Below are 12,908 nucleotides of genomic sequence, written 5' to 3' on the forward strand. Positions count from 1 at the left end.
GGCGACGGAATGTCTGAGATTTTCTTCCTGCCTCCCGGGGGGCGGGGGAGGGGGACCTACGGACCACCGGTCCTGAGCTGATCCTTCCTGAAGCCGGACGGTGGGCACAGGGGGATTCATTCCCCTGTTCTCTCTGCTTTGTCTCGGCTGTTCTCACGCACAGCGTAAAAGAAAGTGTTGAAAATGCGCCTTCAACACCACCTGACAAAGTAAAACCCCAGCACCGCCGGCTACCGCAGCGGGCCCGGCGCGCAGCGCAGCGGCCACACAGCACTTGCCATTCCGACTTCAGGGTGACGTTCGTCTCCAGGTGCGTCTCCCTGCCGGGGTCCCACTGGCACGTCATTTTCTTCCCTTCGTTCACGATGCAACTCAAGTTTTCAGGTTTTTCTGGAGGCACTAAGAGGAAAAAATTAGCAACTTTCAAAAAGCTTTTTATCCACAAATAACAGGCAATGTATATACCATCCCAGAAATTTACAACCTAAATTAGAAAGAAAAAAAAAAAAAGCCCAAGCAAAGAGTGAGGACATGGTGAAAGACTGGTGCCTAAAAAATTAATTTCTATTTAAATTCAAACTTATTCCAAGGTGATAATATACATTTTTGATCACAACTGTCATTAACTAGTATTTTTCAAATTAATTTTCTACATAAATATCTAGATAAGAGTATCAACTGATTTCTCTAACAAGTGTATTTTAAAAAGTAACACTTGCATATTATTAAGAGACTACTAAATAGAAGCAAGAACGACCCCTTTGCCATTTCCCTTCCTAGTGCCTTCCCAAGCTCTGCCGGAGCAAAAGCTAACGGCGACATTCTAGCTGTGGGCGATGCACAGACTTGATACGCTGCCCTTGGATCCTACTACGTTCATTTGCTTTGACACAGAAGGACCTTCTCCAGTGTTTACGGGCCTTCTGTACGTGGCTGCCTAGTGTGCGTTTTCTCAGCAGTTAAGGGGTACTGAAAGTTACTATGAATAAAGTCGCAGTTTCAATTCAGTGGTTCTGTTTTGGGAGCCCCATGGCGAAGATTTTTCTAGAGAACTGACAAGATGCTTGGCTTTCAGGGAAAATATTAATATAAAACGTGCTACTTTTTAAGTTTTTCTGACTGTTAGTAATGAAGCTGTAGTTCCACTTACTAAGCTTATTAAAAATTAAGCTTATCTTTAAAATACAAGTATGTACAGAAGCCACTGACCCAACAAGTCAACGCATTTCACGAAGACCGACACCCCGCGCTAACAGTGTGACCGGCAGTCGTGACCGGGTTTGCAGCGGGGCGCGAGGCGCGGGCCACACTTACAGCCTGCGGTCACTCGGATCCCGTAGATGTTCTGATCGATCTGTCCAAACGTGCGGATGTTGCAGGTGAGCTGAACGCTTAATAAGGACATGTTGGTGAAGGTGACACTGGACGCTGTCTTGTTTATGACAGTGCACTGTTCGTGAGGAACAGTGACATGGTTTGTTTTCCAGAAAACGTCACCAGCGTTGACGCGGTAGTAATCCATGCACTTCTCCTTCAGCACACACACGGCGGTGAAGTTAGAACCGAGCTGTACGACAGGGGCCTCGGGGTCGATATAGCCACAGGGATCCAGAAGTTCACCTGGGAGGGGCAGTAACAGGACACGTGAGAACAGGCTGGGCTCCACGGGTGCAAAGCTGCACTGTCTGTCTGTCTGTCTGGGCAACCTTCCCGTCTCCACGGACACAGTGCTAAAGACACAAGAAAAGAACCCTACGGTGAAAATCAATATGGTCAGAAATGAGCCAAAATCTGTAAGAAAAGAAACAAATCCCAAGGACCACGCAGGCGGATAGCAAAGAACAGCCTAGGCAGGCTCAGCCAGTCTTGCACTGTTCTAACGTGGCCCCGGAAGCACAGGCTGCCCATCCATTCAGAGCCCGGGCCGCACTGAGCGAGCCCTCGGCCAGGCTGGCAGGGCAGCCGCACGCCACGGGGGGCGCGAGGGGCTCAGGGGGCAGAGGGCGGTCCACACCATTCACACGCCAAAATCCAGACGACCAAGGAAACAGCAGGGAAGCAATGACAACAGAAAGAATGCAACAAAGTGACCAAACACACTGGTTTTAACCGCAGCAGATGGGAGAAGATCCCATGCTAAAAGCCAAGACTCAGACTGCACACACATAAAACACAAGTGGCCCGACGACCTCTAACCCGCCTGCAGCGCCGACGCCCCAGGCTTGTGGCGCCTGCGGGGAGCTTAAAGCAGAGGCGCCCGGACGCACCGCAGCCCCGCCCCCCTACCCTCACTTCACCCCAAGGCCCAGCACCAGGCCCTTGGGGCGCGCAGCCCCATCAGCACCTCCGCGGCCCCTCCCGCCTGCAGCTCCCTGGCGCTGCCCCGAGGGGCGTGGGTCCCGCGCCCGCCTGCGTGGGCGGGTCGCCTCTCCGCGCAGGCCCTGCTCTGGCAGCCGTGGCTCAGCCCTCACGTCACCTTGCCTGACCTCCTGGCCGCTCACCCCCGAGACTGCCGCTGGAGCTGCTTTTCCAGGTGACGCCATTTCCCTACTGTAAATTATTTAACGGCCCCCTAGTCCCATCAAGACGAAATTCCCAACGTGGCAGTGAATGACCCTGGTCTCCTTCCCCAGCCTCCCAGCCCAGCACCTGAAGGTGGCTCCCGGGCGAACCCTCATGGTGTTTGGAGACCAGGCATAATGCACGTGAGGCTCCAACAGCCCGCACCCCTCTACTGTCACTAGACTGCCACAGACAGGGCGGGGCAGGCTCCCTTGGCAGCGGCTTGCGCCGGCAGCGCAGGCCGAAGGGACAGAGCGACGGAGATGGGAATCTGCGCAGAACCTGGAGAGCACTGCGCTCGCACAAGACGCCGCCATGCGTCCCCAGGGCCGGCCTGTGACCGGCCCTGGCCTGGTCCCAGCCAGCCGCACAGGGGGACAGAACTTGGCACCGCCCTAGAAAGCTAAACGCACTTTCATCCTCCGCGTCCCTCGGAGTCGGCAGGAGGAATGCGAGCCAGCTCCGGAGTCCCAGCTGCGCCCCGAGCGGGTCCTGGGCCCTCTTTGACCCCCAGCGCCCGGGGTTGGGACGTGTGTGTTTGTGTTAAAGGGAACGAGGGGCCTTGTTCACACGGCCTTGCCGTGGTTCCCCCACGGCGACTCTAAGTCCAAGTGCATGTATCACTCAAAATTCCACCTGTGTAAAACTCCATCCTGGTGCCCACGCTACCAGGCGGGCTGGCGCGCACAGCTCCCTCGGCCACACTGGACTCCTGGTCGACTCACTCCTGTTTTACTTTCTCTAAGTAAGTACAGGAAACAGTGAAAGTGAAATATAGAGTATTAAAGAACATATGATATAATAAATATTAACATCGGATATAACCAGAGACTCAATATTACTAATTTGTATCACACAGAATAAGAGAAATACTAGAAATGGGCAAACGTTCAAGTTTTTGAAGAGAAAAACAGGCTCATGAAAACCATCCCATCCCAGATCAACCCATTTTAATAGCACTACCAAACTATTTGAGATTAAATTTCAGAGGTTTTTTTTTAAAATTCAAAAAGGTATTTGATAAAATTAGTTGGGGTATTCACGTGGACAAGCTGAAGATGTGTACGAGAATATACTCGAATAAACATTAGAATGAACATGATACTGCTATTTGGCTGTTGTTTATACACAAAACCAGAAATTTCCTAAGTTCAAACTTGTTTAACTGGTTGATGACTCATATATGAGGTCTGTCCAGAAGGTATCCAGCCATGTAATATGAAAAACAAAGACAGTTATTGAAGCAGGTACAAGAAACATTGTACGTAGGACAAATGACGCCTCAGTCCCCTTCAAGGTAGGCACTTCGGGGCCTCACACAGCTCTCCCGGTTGTCATCAGCCGCCCCGTTTTATTTTCCTGAATCTCATCGAAGTCTGAAATCTCTTCCTTTTTATGGGTGATTTCAGCTTTGGGAAGAGCCAGAAATCACAGAGCGCCAAATCTGGGCCGTAGTGCGGGCCGAGTCACCTGGGCGATCTGATGTCTTGCAAACTCTGCAGGAGACGGGAGGCACGAGCGGGCGCACTGTCGATGAAGCTGCCCATCACCAGCGGCCCATTGCTGCGGCTTCTCAATCACCGCAATGGTTTCCGTGGAGGAATGTTCAAGCTTAACGCAAAATTTGGTGCAGATCTGCTGCTCTACTCACTCAGTCATTTTGAATGTGACAACCACACAGTGTGCACATGCTCACTCAAAAAGCATCTACAGCCCCCACTGACTAGTACAGTGAAGTGGTCATTGTTCACACATGCACATTCCAGTCCACCCTCCGTGAGTGCCAGGTTACAGCGATGTTGTGCAAACCGTTCTCATAACACTGACAATGGCTGGACTTTTCCTGGACAGACCTCACACATAAAGAATACTGACTAAGAAAAAGTCAATGACAGGAAGTCTGGAGCAGGGCAAAACACATGCTGCCCTCTGTCCTTGGGCACAGCTACATTCATTCCAGCCCACACTCTCTCCTCCTTTCTTCTTCCTTCCTCCAAGGACACACTCACTGGTTTTAGAGAGATGGGAAGGGAGGAAGTGAGAGAGGGAGGGAAACATCAATGTGAGAAACGCCAACTGGCCACCTGGGGACCAGACCCACCACCTAGGCATGTGCCTGACTGGGAACTGAACCCCTGGCCTTTCAGTTGACGGGATGACACTCCAACCCACGGGGCCACCTGCGCCAGGCTCCGCACGCTCTTCTCACAGCATGACGGGCACGCCTTCCACAAGGAAGCAGGGTCTCTGCTCTCAGACCTGTCTGCTCCGGGCAGTGGGGGTGCCGTGCGACTTCCAAGGCTGGGCTGTTAAAAAAATGCAACGCCCGACGGGCTCTCTTTTTCTCTTGGGACATCTGCCCTTGGAACCCAGCCAAGGCCACACGAAGAGACGATGTGTGGCGTTCTGGCCGACAGCCCCAGCAAGGCCCTCAGCCCGCAGCCAGCAGCGCCCCCGACAGGTATGTGGGGGAGCCTTTCCATGCCAGCCGTCGCCTCTGCGGGTTCCTGGCGCGGGTTCCTGGCGCGGGTTCCAGATGCCCCGCTCTGGCTGTGCCCGTCTGTAGCCCGGACCCAAGAGACCATGAGAAACCATGGTCGCTGTCACTGTGAGCGTGGGGTTTTGGAGTAATTTGTGAGGCAGCTACTGAGAAAGCAGTGCAATTATTTTCAACATTTTAATCCACTTGGGAAAAAAAACAAAGAGAAAAAACATACACACGCTTACAAATGAGCAAAGGGCAAGCCTGAGAAGGACGGCCAGCACAACGTCAGGGCTAGAACTCGCGTGAAAGACGAGACCACCAGGCTGAGCCCGACACAGCGGGCTTTGCGACAGAGGGAAGGTGCCTCCTCTCCATAGGTCAGTGGGTGCAGATACAGGGCGAGGGAGAAAGGGCTTAAAAGTAACTCGTGTGAACACCACCTGAGAATCTCCTCTGACCAGTGGCTTAGCTTGGAAGCACCGTGCCTCTCAACTGGCAGCCAACTATGCTGCTTTAATAAAAATAATGCTCTGATCAAAGTAATAGAGTCACTACTCTCAGATCATGTCTAGTTCTGGTATTTTCCTAAGTGCTTTTTATTCAAACCTTAGTAATAAATATCTAATTACTATCCTTTTTATTAGCTTACAGTGGGCCACTGTCCAAATGCCTTCTGTGTATTAACTCACTCCATCCTCACAGTGGCCGGAGGCAGCGGCGACCGGCAGTCCCCGCGCCTTCCAGGCCGGCACCGCGGACACACGGGGCAGGACTGTGCCGCACATGCCGTGGTGGCAGCGAGGAGCCCAGGGGGTGATGAGCAAATTGTCTCCTATTTCTTTATTAAAAAAGAAAAGTTCTCCTTCTCTGCCTTAAAAATTATAGTTACTATAGCTAAATGGCATTTAGAATTACTGAGTGTTTCAACTCAAATTATACAAATCATAATTTATCAAGAGCGTTTTCACTTCTTCAAATCATTTTAAGATAGCAGTAGTCGCTTACTAATGTCCCCAGAAAGAGCAGTGTGTAAGCATCCGCCGCGATTAGCAAGCACAAGCACAGCTACAGCAGCTGCCGCGCCGCGCCCGGACGGGGCTGGGGGCGGGGGGCCAGGGGCCGGTCCTGCACGGGCCTTACCTATGGATTTGGTGGTGAGGAAAATGAGCAAGGCTTGTACCGTCCACGTTTGCAATGTCAACATCTTGCGTAGATATTTCTGTAAAGACACATGGAACATTATTTTTAGTATTTCTTCTCTTACTGCACCTAAAGCAAGACAATTTCTAAAGCTCTTCTGTTTCCAATGTATAGCTGTTTTCTAAACAGTGGTAAACTCTTACGAGGATGCAGAAAATTTTAAGTCTTCAGAATATTTTTGTTTATTCCCACTGAGGTTATGGCTACGTAAAATATTGCTGAAAACCTATTTTATACTTTAGGATGAATGAAAAGAACAATCCTGTTTCTTTGTTGTCAAATACTCTGAGATTGAGCATTCCAGAGACAAGTTTCTGTATAGCAAAACCCACATAAACAACCTCAAAAGTTACCTGACAAGACGGAAAAAAAGTTTGTAATTATTAGCATGACTAAAAATATCCCCTGGTACATGAAGAATACCTACAAATCACTAAAAAATTCCAGCACCTGGTAGAAAAACAGGAAAGATGAGGTGAACAGGCAATTCGCAGAAAAGGAAATACAAGTAATTGAAACATATGAAATGATACTTTCAACCACACTCATAACGAAAGATGCAAATTCAACAGCCATGTAGGGACGCAGGGCGACAGGCGCCTGGAAAACAGCCCGGCGGGGGCGCACGGGCGGAAGCGCGCACCTTCCGCCTCGGCCGTTCGGCTCCGAGGGCTGCGCCCCGGACACGTGAAAAGACCCGTCCTCGCACAGACGGACCCCACCGCGCTCTGCGCCGCTGCAGCCAGGGTGGGCCCAAGCGGGCAACCACCTAAACCCCGCCCCGCGAGTGAGCACACAGCCGTCCCAACAACAGGACGCCCGCTCTGGCTCAGGGCGGACTAGTGACAGGCACAGCAGGCAGAGGATGCGCAGCAGCGGCCCCGCGCCACCCACACTGCGCGACCCCACTCCCAGGCCTGGGGCAGGTGGCTACGCGCGCGGCAATGACAAAGTGCCAAGCGGGGCTGCCGCGGCGGGGGAGGGGGCTGCCAGCGGTGGGGGAGGGGGCTGCCGCGGCTGGGGAGGGGGCTGCCGCGGTGGAGGAGGGGGCTGCCGCGGCGGGGGAGGGGGCTGCCAGCGGTGGGGGAGGGGGCTGCCGCGGCGGGGAGGGGCTGCCAGCGGTGGGGGAGGGGCTGCCGCGCGGGGGAGGGGGGGGGGCTGCCGCGGCGGGGGAGGGGGCTGCCACTCTGTTGGGGAGGCTGCTGTCGGGGGCAGGGCAGATGTGAGGGGCACAGAGGGCTGGGCGGGCAGACACGAGTGCTCTGCAAGCAGAGTGTGCTAGGGGCTGCGAGGCTCCCTGGGTGTCAGAATCCCGACTGGCATAAGGAAGGCGAGGCCCAAGCCTGACCTTCAGTGCAAGCTCACAGGGGCCCCGGTGTCGCGGGGACTGAGTGGCAGCCGCCAAAGGACTCTGGGTTCGAGGCAGGGACTCACAGGGCGGCGGCATCAGCACTTCCGGCGCTGGCGGCCGGAGCCCCAGGCCCCAAGTGGCTCTGCCCAGAGCAGGTGACACTTGGGCCGCCGTGGGCTGCAAAGGTGGCCCTGTAAAGGGGCGGCAGGGAGGCCGAGCCTTTGCTCTGGAGGAGGCGCGTCCCGACGCGCCAAGGCTGCACGCAAGCCGGCCCTCTGCTCTGGGGACAGGCCCACTTCTGTTTCCAGCGCCCTCCAAAGACTGAGAAAAGGCAGTCGGCGCTTTTGCTCAGAAGAAACGCAGGAGACCCATAGGAAACTGTTTCCCAACGCATTCTGTGCTAGAAGCTGGTGAGTTTTACGGTTTATAAATCAGACCTCGGCCCTGGCCGGGCGGGTAAGTGGGTTGGAGCGTTGCCCCTCCACCAAAAAGGTGTAGGGCAGACCCCCAGGTGGGGCGTGTACCGGACACAGCCGACTGAGTTCTCTCTCACATCAATGCTGCTCTCCCTTCTTCTGTCTTAAAAAAATAAAAAGTCAATAAATATCCTCAGGTGAGGATTATTAAAAAGAAGTTAGACTTCAGTTAAAAACAAAAGTGACTCTGACTAGGTGCACGGCCAGAAGCCGGGAGTGCCGAACGCCTCCAACAGGCGTGTGCAAGGAAGGGCACAGAGATTTCATTCATAAAAGCTGAAAAGCAGAAGCAACCCAAAGCCCACAGTTCAACAAATCAATTGTGGTTTAACACGCCTACATTACAGTGAATCACTGCCACGTGAAACAGTAAATTATAGGTACTTACAACAATGCGACTGACTCGCACATACAACACGGAAGAAACCGGATGGAAAAAAGGTTTGCTCTACAGCCAGGGGTGTCCAACCCATGGCCCAGGAGGGCTATGAACGCAGCCCAGCACAGCCGCAAATTCACTTTAAACTGTTTTTGTTGTAAGTCAGTGTTTGTGTATTTCATGTGTGGCCCAAGACAACTCTTCTCCTTCCAGGGTGGCCCAGAGATGGCCGATCACCGGCAACAGGGGATCCCTGCATTGAGTTCGCAGGCAGGCAGGCTGCAGCCAAAGAGGTCAAAGGTGGTGTTGGGGGCAGGGAACATTCTGGGATGTGGGCGTGGCCTGCATCCTGATAGGTTGGTGGTGAAAGTCAGTCAGCTGCGCACTTAGGACTGGTGGGCCTGTGTGTGAGCTGTGCTTAGTTAAAACAGCAAACACACACTATGTCTCTCTCCCCGCTGTGTTGGTAAAAACAAAAACTGAAGTGGTGACACCGTACGCTGAGAAGATGATTCTCGGGTACTCTCCTGCTCTGAGGTCAACAGGTACAGCCTGAAATTCTCAAAGCACAGTTAAAACTGTGAACCTCATGGTTTGTAAATTAGGCCTCCGTGAAAAACAGAAGCACGCCAGGCGCAGTGTGCAGCCAGCTGCGCACAGCCCAAGGAAGCCGGCATGCACGGCCGTCTGGCCCTCCTGATTCTTCCAGCGTTTCACCCTCTACACGTGCACAAACAACTCTTATGCAAGGGCATTCACGACAGCACGGCTTTTACCAGCGAGGTGGAAGCAACCTGGATGTCCCTGGAAGGGGCTCGTCACGCCAAGTGTAGAGCACACGTGGTCATAAAAACGGAGGCTCTGGATGTGCACAAAGGTAATGCTCTCTCAGTGCATTGCTATGGGACAGAACAGTGTTTGTTATTTGTGGGCAAAACAACAAAAACGATGATGAAATACACACCAACTTTTTCCATGGGTGTAATGTCTCTAAAGGGTCAACATTCTAACACTCCCTCCCACTGGGTATTTCAGGCACCTGGGTGGGAGGAAGACTCTCCTGTCCACTCTGCTTCTTTTCAGTGTGACACCATGTGACGTTAGTACTTAGTCTAAAAGTAAACAATTTAAAAAATACTTAGGAGGGGGTGTGTGGCGATAGAAGAGGGTATGGGAGGATCAATGGCGATAAAAAGTAATCAATAAAAATGCTCCACGTGTAAACTTTCCTCTCCCTAATAAAACTATGAACTTCTTGGTGAGGGCTTCGTAGAGGTGCATTTGGAGCACAGTATCCCACCGTTAAACGTCAACACTAACCTGACTTTTGTCCGCCCCAGCCACGCGGTGGCCGCCCTGCCCCAGGGTGACGTGGTGGCCGACTGGCAGACGGAACTGAGCCGCAGTGGCCATTTTCCGCCACCCTGTTTGTTTCCTAACTTCCCAGCTGCCACTAGTTCCCCATCAGAAAAACCCACCGCATCTCCCAAGTGTCCCTCACAGCCCCACCTGAGCACGTCAGCAGGGCGGCGCCTTCCCCACACCATGCCCCCAAGACCCCGCTGCACTGAAGAGAGGCATCTCTGCAGCTCCTGAAAACTGGCCATCTTCCTGTGACACAACTCGGAACCGAGGCCCCAGGAAGATGTGGAGGTGACCGCTTCACAGCAGTTACCTGGACCTGCATGGAGCTGGGACATGCAAGTCAGAGGGGAACGGCTGAAGTCAGGCTTCACATTTTTGCCGTCAGAAAGCGATGTTCCCTAACTGGTAAAGAACTTGTCATGGAGATGTGATGAAATGAAGAGGTATCTGTCAATGACCACGATTCCACAGCCCAAGCCTAAGAGACGGAGCCACAGCAGTACTATCTAAAACACTGCATGAAACGGCCCGGGCCGCGTGGCTCAGTTAGCTGGAGGGTCGTCCCAGACACCAGAGGGTGACGGGCTCGGTCCCAGTCGGGGAGCACAGAGGAGGCAACTGACTGACCTTTCTCTCGCACACCAATGTTTCTCCCTGCCCCCATCTCTTCCTCTCTTTTTTATTTATTTTTTAACAAAAGTTTATTCTTAAATGTACAACAGGCTCCAAGACAACACTTCATTGCAGCTATAGGTGGCAAGAGACGTCACGGCAGGGAACCCAGATGCTAACACAGGAACAGAACGAAGGGTCACCGTTGCCGGGGCCCAGGGACGGCTCGCCTTCGGCCAGGCTTCCTAACTCCGCCTGCGGCAGGGCCCTCCGTGCGGCCTTCGCTTTCAGCTCCTCAGGTTCCTTCTGCTCCTCCTTCTGCCTCTGCGTGAACGCCTCATCTTCCGCGTCCACCTCCCTGGCCTGCTTCTCGGCTGCTTCAGGGGCTTCGTCCTGCCACCTCCACGGCCGGATGTGGCGCCTGCCGCCCCTTCCTCAGACCCTGCCACCCTCTTCCCCTCTCCAAAATCAGTTTTAAAAAATCCTTGGGTGAGGATTATAAAAAAATATATGACGTGCAATATATTCTACTTGGACTTGTTTAAAAATTGACAGCACGGACAGCACTCTGCTTCCGTTCCCTCCTTTAATTCTGCTCGCAGCAAACAGTCCACGTGAAATCTGATACGAGCACTACCCGCTCTCCCGTCTCCTACAGAATCCTCTGTGTATACATTGTAACCACGCAGTGCAGACACCGGTTTTCCTGGAAATCTGCCTCTTGCCTGTGAAGCGACTCTGAAGCCAAAGCGTAACTCCTTCTAGCCACAGCTGCAGGGAAAGTTTGGTCCGAGGATGGAGGGGCTGCCCCGGAGCGACGCCCCGGCCGGGCCACGTGCAGTGGGGGCTGAGGACGTGTCGGGAGCAACCCACTGCTGCCAACATTCAGCGAATAGGCTAAGATTACCCCTAGGGCTGTTCTCTTCCGTTTACTTCCTCCATTCCCGCGGATTTTCTCAAATGGCAAAAACAGCAGTGGCGTTATATTCATAAATATTTAATAGTTTTGGCCTTTACAAATTATCTTTACATTGATTGTGTTTTTTAAATTTCCCCCCTTTTTGATTTGACCCAAGGACAGACTGAAAGAGCTGAAGGCATTTAGATGGACACTGCGTGTGAGGGACAATGTCCTTAGTAACTTTTACTGCAGTCATGTCACGACCAAAATTGTACAACAGCAGATGAGCCACAGCTGTCAAACAGCCAGCCACGCGACGCTGAGCGAACCAGCCAGGCAGCGAGCAGGACAGGAAAACGTCAATATAGCATCTTCTCCATCATGGCATGCACAGGAAGCGTTACTCTAAATAAATCTGCAAAAAGTTGACCATGGCCACATTATATTAACTGATTATTAAATTGTTCTAAAAATTGCCCCACCCGGTGTGGCTCAGTGGACTGAGCGCTGGCCTGTGAGCCAAAAAGTCATGGGTTCGTTCCCCGGTCAGGGCACTTTCCTGGGGTGTGGGCCAGGTCCCCAGCAGGGGGCGTGCAAGCAGTCACAGTGGCAGGATTGAATTCTTTTTCATTGCTGAGTAGTAGTGTTCCACTGTGCATGTGTATGGCATCTCCTTTATCCAGTCGTTTTTGACGGACATCTAGGTGGCTTCTGTGTCTTGGCTACTGTGAATAACGCGCTGGACACAGGAGTGTGCGTGTCTTACACAATGTTCTACCTGCACTTATACCTACGCCTTCGTATGGTGCAAACCTGCGCTTCTTATTTTATAAGAATGGGATCACATTATAGCCCTGCGACTTGCTTCCTCCCCTGCACACTGCACACTGGACACTTCCTAAGTCAACACGTATAGATGAACCCCTTGCGCCTTGGCTCAGGTTCGCGTCCTCACCCAGGCCCCTCCAACCACCCTCCACTGCTTACCCCTCCCTTCCTGTTTTTCCTCAACAGCACTTAGCACCTTCTAGAACAGCTGGCAAACATTCCTTGCGAAGAGCTGGATAATAAATAATTTATTCTCGTGGAGCCGGTCAGCGCCGCCATGCGAGGGCTACAGCAGCCCTGGGTGAAATGTGTCAACAGACGGGCGGGCCTGAGTTCCCATAAAACTTTATTTACAAAAACCTAACACAGTCCGCCTAGAAAACATAGGGGAAAAACCTCTGAGAAACTGGGTTAGGCAAGGATTTCTCACATACAACATTAACGGGTAAATTAGGCTCCATTCTTTATGCTCTCGTTCTTTAAAATACACCCAGATGAGAATAAAGAGACAAGCCACAGACTGGGACGAAAAGCTTACAAATCGATTTTCTAATTAAGACCTTATTCCAGAATATATTTTTAAAACTATCAAACCATAATGAGACGACAACCCTAATTAAAAAGTGAGCAAAATATTTGAACAAACAGATCACTGAGGAAGGATCTGGCTAAAGTACCTGCTCTTCCACTCCTAGGTATTTTCCAAGAGGAATGAAAGCTATGTCCATGCAAACACTTGGGACTGGTTA

The 12,908-nt window shown here is 52.3% G+C and overlaps 1 protein-coding gene across 1 annotated transcript in view; it reads right to left on the reverse strand.

Annotated features, from left to right (window-relative positions):
* Positions 1–12,908, reverse strand: part of IL6ST (interleukin 6 cytokine family signal transducer) — a 41,819-nt gene that overhangs the window by 23,250 nt on the left and 5,661 nt on the right. The window contains exons 2-4 of the mRNA XM_054575349.1: positions 6,188–6,266; positions 1,315–1,620; positions 279–399 (exon numbers count right to left, since the gene is read on the reverse strand). Coding sequence (XP_054431324.1) covers positions 279–399; positions 1,315–1,620; positions 6,188–6,251 — 491 coding nt within the window. The 5' untranslated portion in view covers positions 6,252–6,266. The remainder of the gene's footprint in view (positions 1–278; positions 400–1,314; positions 1,621–6,187; positions 6,267–12,908) is intronic.

The sequence above is a fragment of the Pteronotus mesoamericanus genome, unplaced genomic scaffold (assembly GCF_021234165.1).
Source record: "Pteronotus mesoamericanus isolate MK-2021 breed Mesoamerican mustached bat unplaced genomic scaffold, CSHL_Meso_final contig_29, whole genome shotgun sequence".
In the NCBI taxonomy this organism is placed as follows: Eukaryota; Metazoa; Chordata; class Mammalia; order Chiroptera; family Mormoopidae; genus Pteronotus; species Pteronotus mesoamericanus.